The 12411-nt window shown below is 35.4% G+C and overlaps 1 protein-coding gene across 1 annotated transcript in view; it reads left to right on the top strand.

The window, feature by feature from the left end:
* SEC63 (SEC63 protein translocation regulator) overlaps positions 1-12012 on the top strand; it is a 59259-nt gene extending 47247 nt beyond the window's left edge. Inside the window, exons 19-21 of the mRNA XM_087817541.1 lie at positions 2040-2138; positions 7061-7165; positions 10930-12012. Coding sequence (XP_087673667.1) covers positions 2040-2138; positions 7061-7165; positions 10930-11073 — 348 coding nt within the window. The 3' untranslated portion in view covers positions 11074-12012. The remainder of the gene's footprint in view (positions 1-2039; positions 2139-7060; positions 7166-10929) is intronic.
* Positions 12013-12411: the final 399 nt, after the last annotated feature.

Below are 12411 nucleotides of genomic sequence, written 5' to 3'. Positions count from 1 at the left end.
CCATGTACCTACCAGCTACCCTAACTACCACACTACCCACTTAAAGATTTATGCAAATAATTGACTTACATGTTATCGAAACTCATTTATTATATTTAATATGTTAAGAATTTTTGGGAATCACACACAACAGAGAAACAATTTTGTTTAAAGTGCAAATAACTCATGGTAGAGCATCTTTTCCACTTTCACCATGTGCATTAGAGTCTAGGCACAGGTGCCATGCCATAGATTGATATTCACGTGCTTCTTAATAAATATTCTGGAATGAATACTTATGCATCTCATTTTAATCAAGTAGCCTGGGAAAGGAAAGGGAGAGGCATTCTCCAAGTGAGAGATAAAGAAGAAATGCACATTCTGAACATATCCCTGTGCTTCTTGTGTTACATGCATGTTCTGTTGGTGATACTTCTGACGATGAAATGTCAGAACTACTTAAATAGTAGAGGCCTTTACCTCATTTCATTTATAATCATAACTTATTTATTGCAGTCTATTTGCTAGACATTCTAACATATTTTACTTGTATTATCTCAGTTCACCTTTATTATACAGCCTGAGGTAGGCACTTATCATTTAACAGAGAAGAAAAGCGATGGTTAGAGAAGGAAATAATCCATGTCTGTGTGGCTTTAAAACATCATTGGCAAACTGCAGCCTGCAGACAAATCTGCTTCTCTGCCCGTTCTTGTGAATAAAGTTTTATTGTAAATGTTTTATTGGAACACAGCCACACTCATTCTTGTCACACTATGATGGCAGAGTTGAGTAGTTGCAACAGACTCTGTGACACACAGAGCCCAGGTATTAATACTCCACTTTGAGTCTATTATGTTTTTATCTACTTTGTGTGTGTAAAACACACAGAGAAACTTACATATGTACACATATACCTGTTGTGGTCCTAACCCTTGGGTGAAGCTGAAGTTGGCTTAATCGTGCATTTGTGATTTATTTATTCTGCTTATTAATGTTGCATTGCTTTGTTGTTTAAGTCATTTAAACAAAAGAGCTTTTAGTTGAATTTAGTGTAGCATTATTGGAGAGATAATAAACAAAGTTTTAATGTCTTACGGTTAAAATAAAATAGAAAGAAAGTGATTCTGGCTTAAAAACACAAACATTTTCCCTACAAAACTTAAGTAAAATGTACTTTTTTTAAACCTTCTTTTGGATAATTGAGAATTTAGAATAGTCTGGTGTTGTTTTGGTTGAGTATTTAGAATATCCTTGAGTTTATTATCTTCTTGGCTCCAAAACATTTTTTAAGCCATTTTAGAAAGCTATCTTTCCTAAGCAGATGACTAAACAATTACTGATGTGCTGTAATATAGTGATGGTCACCGAGCAGACTGGAGTTTGATGCGTCCAGACAGCTGCTCGTCTCCTAATTTTTTTTGTTTGTTTTCTGTCTGTCAGTTTTCTCTGCTGTCTCTGCTGTGCAGTTCTGGTGGCAGGTTTTCTTTTTTACTCAGCTCCTTTTCTGTTCCTAACCTTTTTGAAGTACAACTAAAAGTGCTCAACTTATTAATATTAAAATCATGTGCAGTGAAAGGTATAAAATAGGCTCCTAGATTTCAAGATGGTCTTTTATGAGTAATGTATTTTTAATTTATTGATTTCTCATTTGGTTGCCCAAGTCTCTTCCACTCCTACTTACTTCTGACTTTTGCTTATTACTAGCTCAAAGTACTAAGATTATTTGCTAGATGACATTGTAATAGTTTATACTGTTCTTTTTTTTAGAATATCTTTTGCTTTTTAAGTTTTTTAAAAATTAATCAGGAGTTTTTAATACAGAATCCCATCAATAGGGCCTAAAGGGCCATTTGAAACCTCAAACTTAAATACAAAATTCTTTTGGAGACCAGATCTACAAATGGATAAGAAAAATTTGTTCAGTAAATATTTATTATATATCTATTTTGTACATTACAGCAAAGAATAAAACAAGGACAATATCTCTCAAGTGAAACAAGGAAAACTCTGTTTCTCTAGTTCTTTGTGATTTTTTGTACTTTCTTTTTCCTTTGCAGGAAAAACAAGAATGGTGGTGGCTTTATATCGCAGATAGGAAAGAGCAGACATTAATATCTATGCCATATCATGTGTGTACACTAAAAGATACAGAAGAGGTAATTATCCAACAACAGTATTTCAATTTTCACAAATGTATAGCATCTTGTCATCATGCTGCTTCATAAAATCTTTTTTAGAAAATAGTTGATCATATTTGGTTTATTGCATTTTAAGACATTTATAACTTTTTTTTTTAAAAATATATCTTCATTGATTTCAGAGAGCGGGGGAGAGAGAGAGATAGAAACATCAATGATGAGAGAATTGTCATTGATTGGCCGCCTCCTGCACGCCCCAACTGGGGATCAAGCCTGCAACCCGGGCATGTGCCCTGACTGGGAATCGAACCGTGATCTCCTGGATCCTAGGTTGATGCTCAACTGCCAGGCTATAACTGTTTTCTGATGTGTCTTGGGGAAAGCTCATTTGAAATTTATAAAGTTTGAATTGCTAAAGGTAGGCAACTTGGTCAGTCTTTTAAAAACTTGTTCTCAACTTATTTTTGGACGTTTTCACTGTTAGTGTCTAAGAACATATGCCTTTCCTTCTCTAGAATTTAATTATATCGTACAAAAATGTATGATTTTTATTCTCATTGAATTAGTGCTAAGATATATCCTTTTTCTCCTTAAAAACAAATGTAAGAATGGTTGATTAGATTTTTAGCATGGAATTTTTATTATGTGGCGTTGTCCACTGTAAATGACATCACTATTTACTGTAGCATTGTGATGAACATATTTTACCCCTTGGGAAGTCTTTTCTATTTTTTGTTTTTCTTGATTTTTTTATGTTACTTTTCTAGGAAGAAGGTTCTGTCTGCTTGGAGTTGGACAAGAACAAGGCTTTTGAATTTTGAGATAGTTTTATGATACTAATTTTTAATCCAGAGAGTTTTCCCCCCTTTGTAGCCAATATAAATGTATGATGTAGTTTGATTATTTGACACTTAGAGGTAGAACTAACTTAAGGGTACTTCTTTGACTAAGCAATTTTTTAAAATATAAATTTTACTTTCTTATTTTTAAAAAAGAATCCTCACCTGAGGATATTTTTTCCATTGCTTTTCAGCAAGAGTGGAAGGGAGAGAGAGAGAAACATTGATGTGAGAGACACATCGATTGATTGCCTCCCACATGTGCCCCAACTAGGGCTGGGAATCAAGCCAAGACCCTTCAGTCTGAAGGCTGACACTAACCGCTGAGCCAAACTGGCTAGGGCAATTTCACCTATTTTTGAATATATAATACATTCACCTAGTTAGTATTTCAGAAGATATACAAAAGTGTACACAGTGAAACATCTTGCAGCTCTGTCTCTCACTGGTTTTCCTTCCTGGAGACCATCATTGTTACCAAATTTTTATTCTTCATGTGACATTGTATGTAAATTATAAGCAAATACATATGTGTATTTTTCCCAGTTTTACACAAAAGTAGCGTACACCATATTGTGCACCTTACCTTTTTTTCTCTTAGTGATATAACATGGAATTTGTTCCACGTTAGTACAAAAAAAGCTTCCTCAATCATTTTTAAAGCTGCATGATACTCTTTTTGTGTGGATTTTTATTTATTAATTTAGCACTTTGTTATTTATCAGTTTCTTGTCTTTTCCCACAATAAATAACCTATATGTCCTTTTGTCCTTGTGCAAACATTTCTATGGGATGAGTTCATAGAGGTACAATGAATGAACCAGAGGCTCTGTACATTCCTAATTTTGATAGATACTCCTAGGTATTTATTTCCCTGTAGGGAGAATGAATGTTTAAGTATGCCCATTGCCTCTCAGTGTGCCAGGCGTTTTGAGTGTCATTGCTTATCAGAATGGTAAAAAATGGCCTCTCTGTTATTTTTTTCTTTCTGATTTTTTATTTTGAAAACATTAAATCTATAAAAATGTTGTAAGCAGAGTGTTATGAACCTCATAGAATCTTTATGTACATTGACTAATTGATAACATTTTTCCACATTTTATATCTTTCTCTGTATGTTTACTCACAGAAAATACACGTGTGTGTGTATTTCTCCCTTCTGACCCACTTTAGGTACTTGCAGACCTCATGATATTATACCCCTCAGTACTGGAACGTGTATCTCCTAATATCAAGGGCCTTCTCCTACATAAGCACAGTAACATTATTATATTCAGGAAATTTAACATTGATATGGTGGTATTTGTCTAATATGCAGTGTGTTTTCAAATTTTCTCAAATATTTCACTAATGTCTGTTACAGTTTTTGTTTTGTTTTGTCTTTAAATTCAGGATCCAGTCAGGAATCACACATTGCATTTGGTTGCCACTCTTTAGAACTCTTCCTTGGCCTTTGCCTTTTTTAATTTTTCATGCCATTTTTGAAGAGTCTGGGCAAGGTATTTTATAGAATATTCCTTAATTTGAATTTTTCTCATTGGTTACTCATGATTATATTCAGCTTAAATATTTTTGGCAAAAATATTACTCAGGTGCTGTAACCTTAGTGCATCACTTTAGGGACACAGTATATCAGTTCACCCCACGTTCCTGATATTACGGTTGATCATTTAGTTAAAGCTTTTCCCTCTTGTAAAAGCTGTTTTTTGTTTTTTTTCTTCTAATCTGTGGGGTGATACTTGGGCACTATGTGACTCTCCTGATCTTCCACAGTCTCTTACTCACTTTAGCATACATTGGTGATTCCTGCCTGCATCAGTTTTTACTATGCTAGTTGTATTCAGTGTAGTTTTAACTTGGATTTCTCTTAAGAGTGAAACTGAAGATTGAAATTCACTGTGTTTTTTTAAATTGTATTTCTTTTTGTATCTGTTTGTAACCATTATTCATTTTTACTGGGTTATTTGTCTTTTAATTGTGTTTTTTTTTAATATTATGAAATCAGCCCTCTGTTATATGTATTGCAAATATTTCTCCCCCATATGTTTTACTGTTAAGGTTGTTTGGTTTTTACAAGCAAAAATATAAATATTTATCCATTTATTTATTTGGAGTTTTTATTTATTTTATTTTATTTTTTAAAAAATATATCTTTATTGATTTCAGAGAGAGGAAAGGAGAGGGAGAGAGAGATAGAAACATCAATGATGAGAGAGTCATTGATCTAGCCCGCAACCCGGGCATGTGCCCTGACCGGGAATCGAACCCCAACTGCCTGGATCCCAAGTTGATGCTCAACCGCTGAGCCACGCCCGGCCGGGCTATTTGGAGTTTTTTAATAATGTGATTAATTTTTCTTTTATGATTTTTAGGTTTTGTGTTATAGTTAGAAAGGCCAAACTGTGAGATCAATTTTTAAAGAAAAGATTCTCCCATGATTTTTTTCTAGCTTGTTTTAATGGCATATTTTAAGAATTTTTAAAAATAATTTTTAAATTGATTTTTAGCAAGAGAGAGAAACATTGATTTGTTGTTCCACTTATTTATGCATTCATTTCTTGCGTGTGCCCTGACTGGGGATAGAACCCTCAACCTTGATGTATCAGCACTATGCTCTAACCAACTGAACTACCCAACCAGGGCTTAATGGCATATTTTAATATATAATCTTGCCTACAAAATCTGAATTTTGGAGATTGGAGGCATATCACCAGAAATTCTGAATGTCATCTTAAACATTTATTCTTCCTTTGTCCAAGTAGAATTGAAACTTCTAAGACTTTATAACTCTGTATTTAAAGTTTATGATTTGGTAGGAAATAAAGTATCTTCTTTACCTTTTAAGGCATTGGGCATTTGTAAAGGAAAAACACAACTTCTCCTGTGTTTATCCTTAATTACATTACTAGCAACCTCACAGATGTGTTGGTTTTCATCCCCCACACCAAGCAATTCTCTGTCATACCTCTGAGTCTCCTACAGTTTAACTAAATGCTGACAATCTCTACCTGGATAGTGTCAAATCTCACAGGTTAAGCTCAGTCCCACAAAACTGCCATCCCCCACTCCCTCACTTCAGGCGCCAATCACAAACCTCAGGTTGTTAATTGTATTTCTGACCAAATGGCTAAAAATTAGGGTCCCATGACCCCCTCCTTGGGTTTAATAATTTGCTAGAATGGCTCACAGAACTCAGGGAAACACATATACCAGTTTATTGTAAAAGAATTTGATAAAGAATATAAATGAACATCCATATGCAAGAGATACACAGGGCAAGGTATGTGGGAAGGGGCTCGGAGCTCCCATGCTCTATCTGAGCATACCCCTCTCCCAGCACCTCCATGTGTTCCTCTTGCTTTGGAACTTTTATGGAGGCTTCATCACGTAGATGTGATTGATCATTAACTCAGTTTGGGTGGGACTGAAAGTTTCAAGTTTCTCTAATCAGGCTGGGTCTTTCTGGTGACCGGTTCTTATCTAGGAGCCCACCTGGAGTCACCTCATTAAAACAAAACTTTCCTATCACCCAGGAAATTCCAAAGGATTTACGAACCAGGGTCAAAGAGCAAATATTAGAACAAGATGCTCCTAGTGCGCTTATCACTTAGGAAGTTACAGGGGTTCGAGGAGCTCTGTGCCATGAACCAGGAGCAGAGACTATATATGTACATATGTGTGTATATATATATTTTTTTCTCTATTATCTCAAGCATTTATCTTATAAGAAAATTTGGCAAGAATTATTACCTTTCTGGTGAAGTGTATTTTATTAATTTGAGCATTTAATTTATTTTACTTTTATACCCTACTTCATTTCTTCAAGTTGTTGCTTAAAATATGCTTTCTTAAATTGTGGAGACACACATTAATCCTGTCAATTCTGCCTAGTTTTAATTCCTTTGTATAGTATATGTAACGTACGACATAAATGTCATATACTATTTGTTGTTGTTAGAACTTTTGTAACATTTATTAGGATGTCCTGTGTCATTTGAGTAAACAACTAGGTATTACTCTGGTGAAGGAATTTTAGGAGTGAGGTGGTGTTTTTTTCCACTCCATAAGACACAGGTTCTAAATGCTGATTTTATCTTCTAGGTAGAACTGAAGTTTCCTGCGCCAGGCAAGCCTGGAAATTACCAGTATACAGTGTTTTTGAGATCAGACTCCTATATGGGTTTGGATCAGATAAAGCCTTTGAAGGTAAGAATAGTGACTCTTCAGTAAATATGGTTGTCTGTTTGAAGAAGTGCTCCATATTCTAGGGGAGCATTTCTAGTTTTAAAATGTAGAGTAATAGAGGGAAAAAGAGTTCATCTCATACTTTATATATGATACATTTGATGGACTAGTCTTTCAATAATAAACTGAAGTTGTTGAGTTAAAGGAGTGTTAATGATTTAGAACCTTAAATATTAATTACTGTAATGATTTAGTACCTTGACTATAAATTACTTAAGTGATACCTTTTAATGTGCTGTAATGTGCTATAATTTTATAGGGGTTCTGTTTTCTTAAGAAAAGGATATGTTTTCCCACAGATTCTGTTGGCATGTTTATTAGTTTTTCTTTTTTTTTTTTTTTTTGAGCTGATTTTATTTAGGTTATTGTAGAAGGGAAAAGGTTGATTTTATCAAAAGGAAGGGGGTCTGAGTAAACAAGGGTGTCATCAAGTTTTATGGAGGTCATGAGGAAAGATGGAGATGGGTCCTACCTTGGCATTTGAGAGGGCAGGTGAACCTTTACACTTAGCCCTTTCCCAGAAGACAGAAGAGGGGGGAAATTTCTCAGCTGGTGTTGCTCAGATAAAGTTCAAGATTGTCAAAATAATGGATGTAAAACATTTATTTAGCACAGAGACTAAGAGCTCATAGTAGGCACTTCTAAGTAATAACAATTGTTTAGAATAAACAGAAGAGTAAAAGCACCCTTTAAAGGAACCCATCATTAGGAGTTTCCTTATTGACAGCTGTTCCAACAATCCCAGAGGTCCTTGGCTGCTTCTCACTCTGGGCTGCTTGCCAGGCTTCTGGTAACCTAAAGGGCCCTTTCTAGTCTCCTCCCATCACTCCCACTGCCTACTTATTAAGCTGTCTTCCTCAGAGACCTGTCCCCATTAGCACACTGTCCACAACTCACACAGTACATGCTCCAAAAACACATAAATGAATGCATGGCCAAGAGCCCGAGTGTTAGAAAATCTAATATCTAATCTACTTATGATAATAATCGTCCCTGTTTTCCCTCTTTTATTTTTACTTATTTACTTACTTTTTATTGAATTTATTTGGGTGACATTGGTTAATAAAATTATATAGGTTTCAGACATACAATTCTATAATACATCATCTGTATATTGTATTGTTGTGTTCACCCCAAGTCATGTCTTTTTCTGTCACCATTTATCCCCCTTATTCCCTCTTCTACCTCCCCCCACCCCTCTTTCTCTCTGTTGTCTATGTCTGTGAGGGTTTTTTTTGGGGGGGTTAACCCCTTCACTGTTTTCACCCAGCCCCAAAACCTCCCTCCCCACTGACAGCTGTCAGTCTGTTCTCTATTTATGAGTCTTGTTTCTATTTTGTTAGTTTATTCTGTTCATTAGGTACCACATATGAGTGAAATCATATGGCACTTGTCTTTCTCTCACTGGCTTATTTCACTTAACATAATGCTCTCTAGGTCCACCCATGCTGTTGCAAAGGCTAAGATTTCCTCCTTTTTTATGGCTGAGTAGTATTCCATTGTGTAAATATACCATAGCTTTTTTATCCACTCATCTATTGTTGGACACTTGAGCTGCTTCCAGATCTTGACTATTGTAATAACACTGCAATGGACAGAGGGGTGCATATATTCTTTCAAATTAGTGTTTTGAGTTTCTTCAGATATATTCCCAGAAGTGGAATCCCTGGGTCATAAGGTGGTTCCATTTTGAATTTTTTGAGGTAATTCCATGCTGCTTTCCACAGTGGCTGCACCATCTGCACTCTCACCAACAGTGTACTAGGGTTCACTTTTCTTTACATCCTTGCCAACACTTGTTGTTTATTGATTTATTGATGGTAGCCATTCTGACGGGTGTGTGGTGATATCTCATTGTGGCTTTAATTTGCATTTCTCTGATGATTAGTGATATTGAGCATATTTTTATACGTCTATTCTGTATATCCTCTTTGGAGAAGTCTATTCAGGTCCTTTGCTCATTTTAAAAATTGGATTATTTGGGGGCTTTTTGGTGTTGAGTTTTCTAAGTTCTTTATAAAGTTTGGATATTAACCTCTTATCAGATGTATCATTGGCGGATATGTTCTCCCATTCAGTGGTTGTCTTTTCATTTTGTTGATGGTTTCCTTTGCTGTGCAAAACCTTAAATTTGATGTCCCATTTGTTTATCTTTTGCTTCCCTTGCCTGAGGAGATATATCAGAAAAATATATTGCTATGAGAAATGTCAGATTTTATTGCCTGTTTTCTTCTAGGATTTTTATGGTTTCAAGTCTAACATTTAAGTCTTTTTTTCTTAAATCCTCCCCTGAGGATACGGTTAGAGAGAGGAAGCGGGGAAGAGAGAGAGAGAGAGAAACATTGATCAGTTGCCTCCATACGCGCCCTGATGGGATCGAAACCACAACGTAGGTATGTGCCCTCACCAGGAATCGAACCCACCACCTTTTGGTGTACAGGATGACGCCCCAACCAACAGAGCCACCCAACCAGGTCTAACATTTAAGTCTTGAATCCATTTTTAGTTTATTCTTGTGTATGGTTTAAGAAGGTGATCTAGTTTCATTTTTTTTCATGTATCCAATTTTCCCAGCACCATTTATTGAATAGACTACCTTTATCCCATTGTATGTTCTTGGCTCCTTTGTCAAATATTGCCATAAAGGCATGGGTTTATTTCTGGGCTCTCGATTCTTTTCCATTGATCTATATGTCTGTTTTTATGCCAGTAGTATGGTTTGATGTTAGGTAGCGTGATCTCTCCAACTTTGTTCTTTCTCAAGATTTCTGTGGTTATTCAGAGTCTTTTGTGGTTCTATATAAATTTTTGGAATATTTGTTCCAGTTCTGTGAAATATGCCATTGGTATCTTGATAGGAATTGTGTTGAATCTATAGATTGCTTTTGGTAGTCTGGACATTTTAATGATGTTAATTCTTCCTATCTCTGAACATAGTATATGCTTCCACTCATTTGTATCTTTCTCAGTTTCTTTCTATAGTGCCTTATAATTTTCTGACTCCGGTCTTTTACATCCTTGGTTAAATTTATTCCTAGATTTTTTTTTTAAATACAATTGTAAATGGGATTGATTCCTTAGTTTCCCTTTCTGGTAGTTCATTATTGTTGTATAAAAATGCTGTTTATTAATTTTTGAAACTAATTTATTCTTTAGCACTTTAGAGCATATACTTTGTGTAAGTATCATTTGAACCATACTCCCCTTAGTGTTTCCTGTTTCACTGCAGGTTTTTATGAAAGCGTTCTGTTGGCTTAGGAGGCTTATACTGTAGCATTGTTTCGCTGTGGACTGGAGTCTCAGAGTAAAGAGCCAGGAAAGGCATGCCTTTTTTCCCACAAGGGTACCATAATTCTTTCCCTTGGCTGTAGAATTTTACTTTCTGAGTCTGGAGGCTGCAAAATACCTCTTTGAAAGTCACATTTGAGCTTTTTCCCCCTCAGCAGAAGACATTAAGACATCACTCATTCTTGCTCAAGAGTCACAATTATTAATTTTTCATGCCACAGAATAGACAGCTTCTATAAAATCAAACTATCAAACAGAAATTTAACTACACTTACATGTTAGTAGATCTATCTTTTTGTTTCTGGGATGAATGTCTCTTCTCATTGAATGTTGCAAATTTAGAATTACCACCCTAAAATCTAGTTCTTCGTAATTGCTTTGGTGACAGAAAAACTTTTCTTCATCAGTTAATGTCTGCATTTAATTCTTCTTTATAGTTGGAAGTTCATGAGGCTAAGCCTGTGCCAGAAAATCACCCACAGTGGGATACAGCAATAGAGGGAGACGAAGACCAGGAGGACAGCGAGGGCTTTGAAGACAGCTTCGAGGAAGAGGAGGAGGAGGAGGAAGATGACGACTGAGCAGGGCTGCAGACGGACCATGCTGTTTGCACGTGTTCGCAAACGTTTGCTGTTTTGGAAGTGTATAATAAACCAGAAACAGTGCCGAACTATTGTCAAGGGAGGTGTTCTTTCCTGGAAATGGGTGCATAATATAACGTAGGCAGTGCTGGTGCCTTGGTATCGTCTGAACAATGCTTAAGGCTTGTTAAAGCCTTTCAGGTATGGGAGGGTACATTTATTTCATCTGCAAATGATAATAAACCCTTTGTTATAACTGTCCAGAGTGTGGGCTCTGTATTATCTGATCAATTTATGGTCCCAGTAAAAGAAAAAGTACATGAAAAACAGTCTATAAATGAGCAACTTATTTGTTCAGTTTTAGTTTTAGCAAACATTAAAGTATGATAAACATCACAACTATGTTTTAAGTAACATCCGCTCAAGTTTTAATCTTGGTAAGCTCTATCATTCATTTATTGACATTTTGCAGCGATACAAGATTATTGATCACAGCTCCATTTATAGTTTTAAACCTCTTATTTTTACCTATCATGGTCATAAGTTGGCATTCTCTCACATTCCACATAATGTAGAGGGCTGCATTTTGGGATTTTGCTTTCTTAATTTCCAAGAGTTAATCAGACAGATTATAAAAACGGCTTTTAATGGCTTAAAACATTTTTAAGCCTCTATTTGAGCAGATCAATGCAGGATCTAGTTCTTTTTATAAGCTATAGATCTAAAAATGATTGTGGGACCATATGTTCTCTGATGTGGTGACTTATGTTATTAAACCTTTTTTTAAAGGTTCACTATAAAAGCTGAAACACATTCTTAGCTTTTAATCTACCTGACTCTATCACAAGCCTTTTAAGGAAAAAAATATATAACATGCAAAGGAGGCATTTTTTGTATTCATTTTGGACTCCTGTCAATAAAATAGAAGTTTGACTCGTTTTACGTTTGTAATGGTGTGTGTCTTTTTACTCCCAGAGAAAGGATATGATAAGGATAATTGTTTTATTTTTCAACTAAAATTTTATATTATCGTACATCACTGCTGAAGTGACTGCTGTTTCTGTAAACAATAGAAAAACCCATGAGTGGGAGGAATTTCCCCTCACCCAGTGTGCCCTGAAAGGAGAGTGCTTATAAAGAGTAGGAATGTATATGTGATGAATTTTTGAGGTAAGATGAATATTTTTATGACTAGGTATGGAGGAAGTGTAAGTCTCTAATATTATAGGACTGGCTAATAATCCTCTCCTATCAAATCTTCATAGGCCAAAGTACTATTGGAGTACTAATTTTGTGACCTTGTTTATTTAAAAGTTGTCCTCTTTCCATGCAGGATTA

This window comes from Miniopterus natalensis, chromosome 5 (genome assembly GCF_054644295.1).
Source record: "Miniopterus natalensis isolate mMinNat1 chromosome 5, mMinNat1.hap1, whole genome shotgun sequence".
NCBI lineage: Eukaryota > Metazoa > Chordata > Mammalia > Chiroptera > Miniopteridae > Miniopterus > Miniopterus natalensis.
This window is presented reverse-complemented; position numbering and strand designations above follow the sequence as displayed.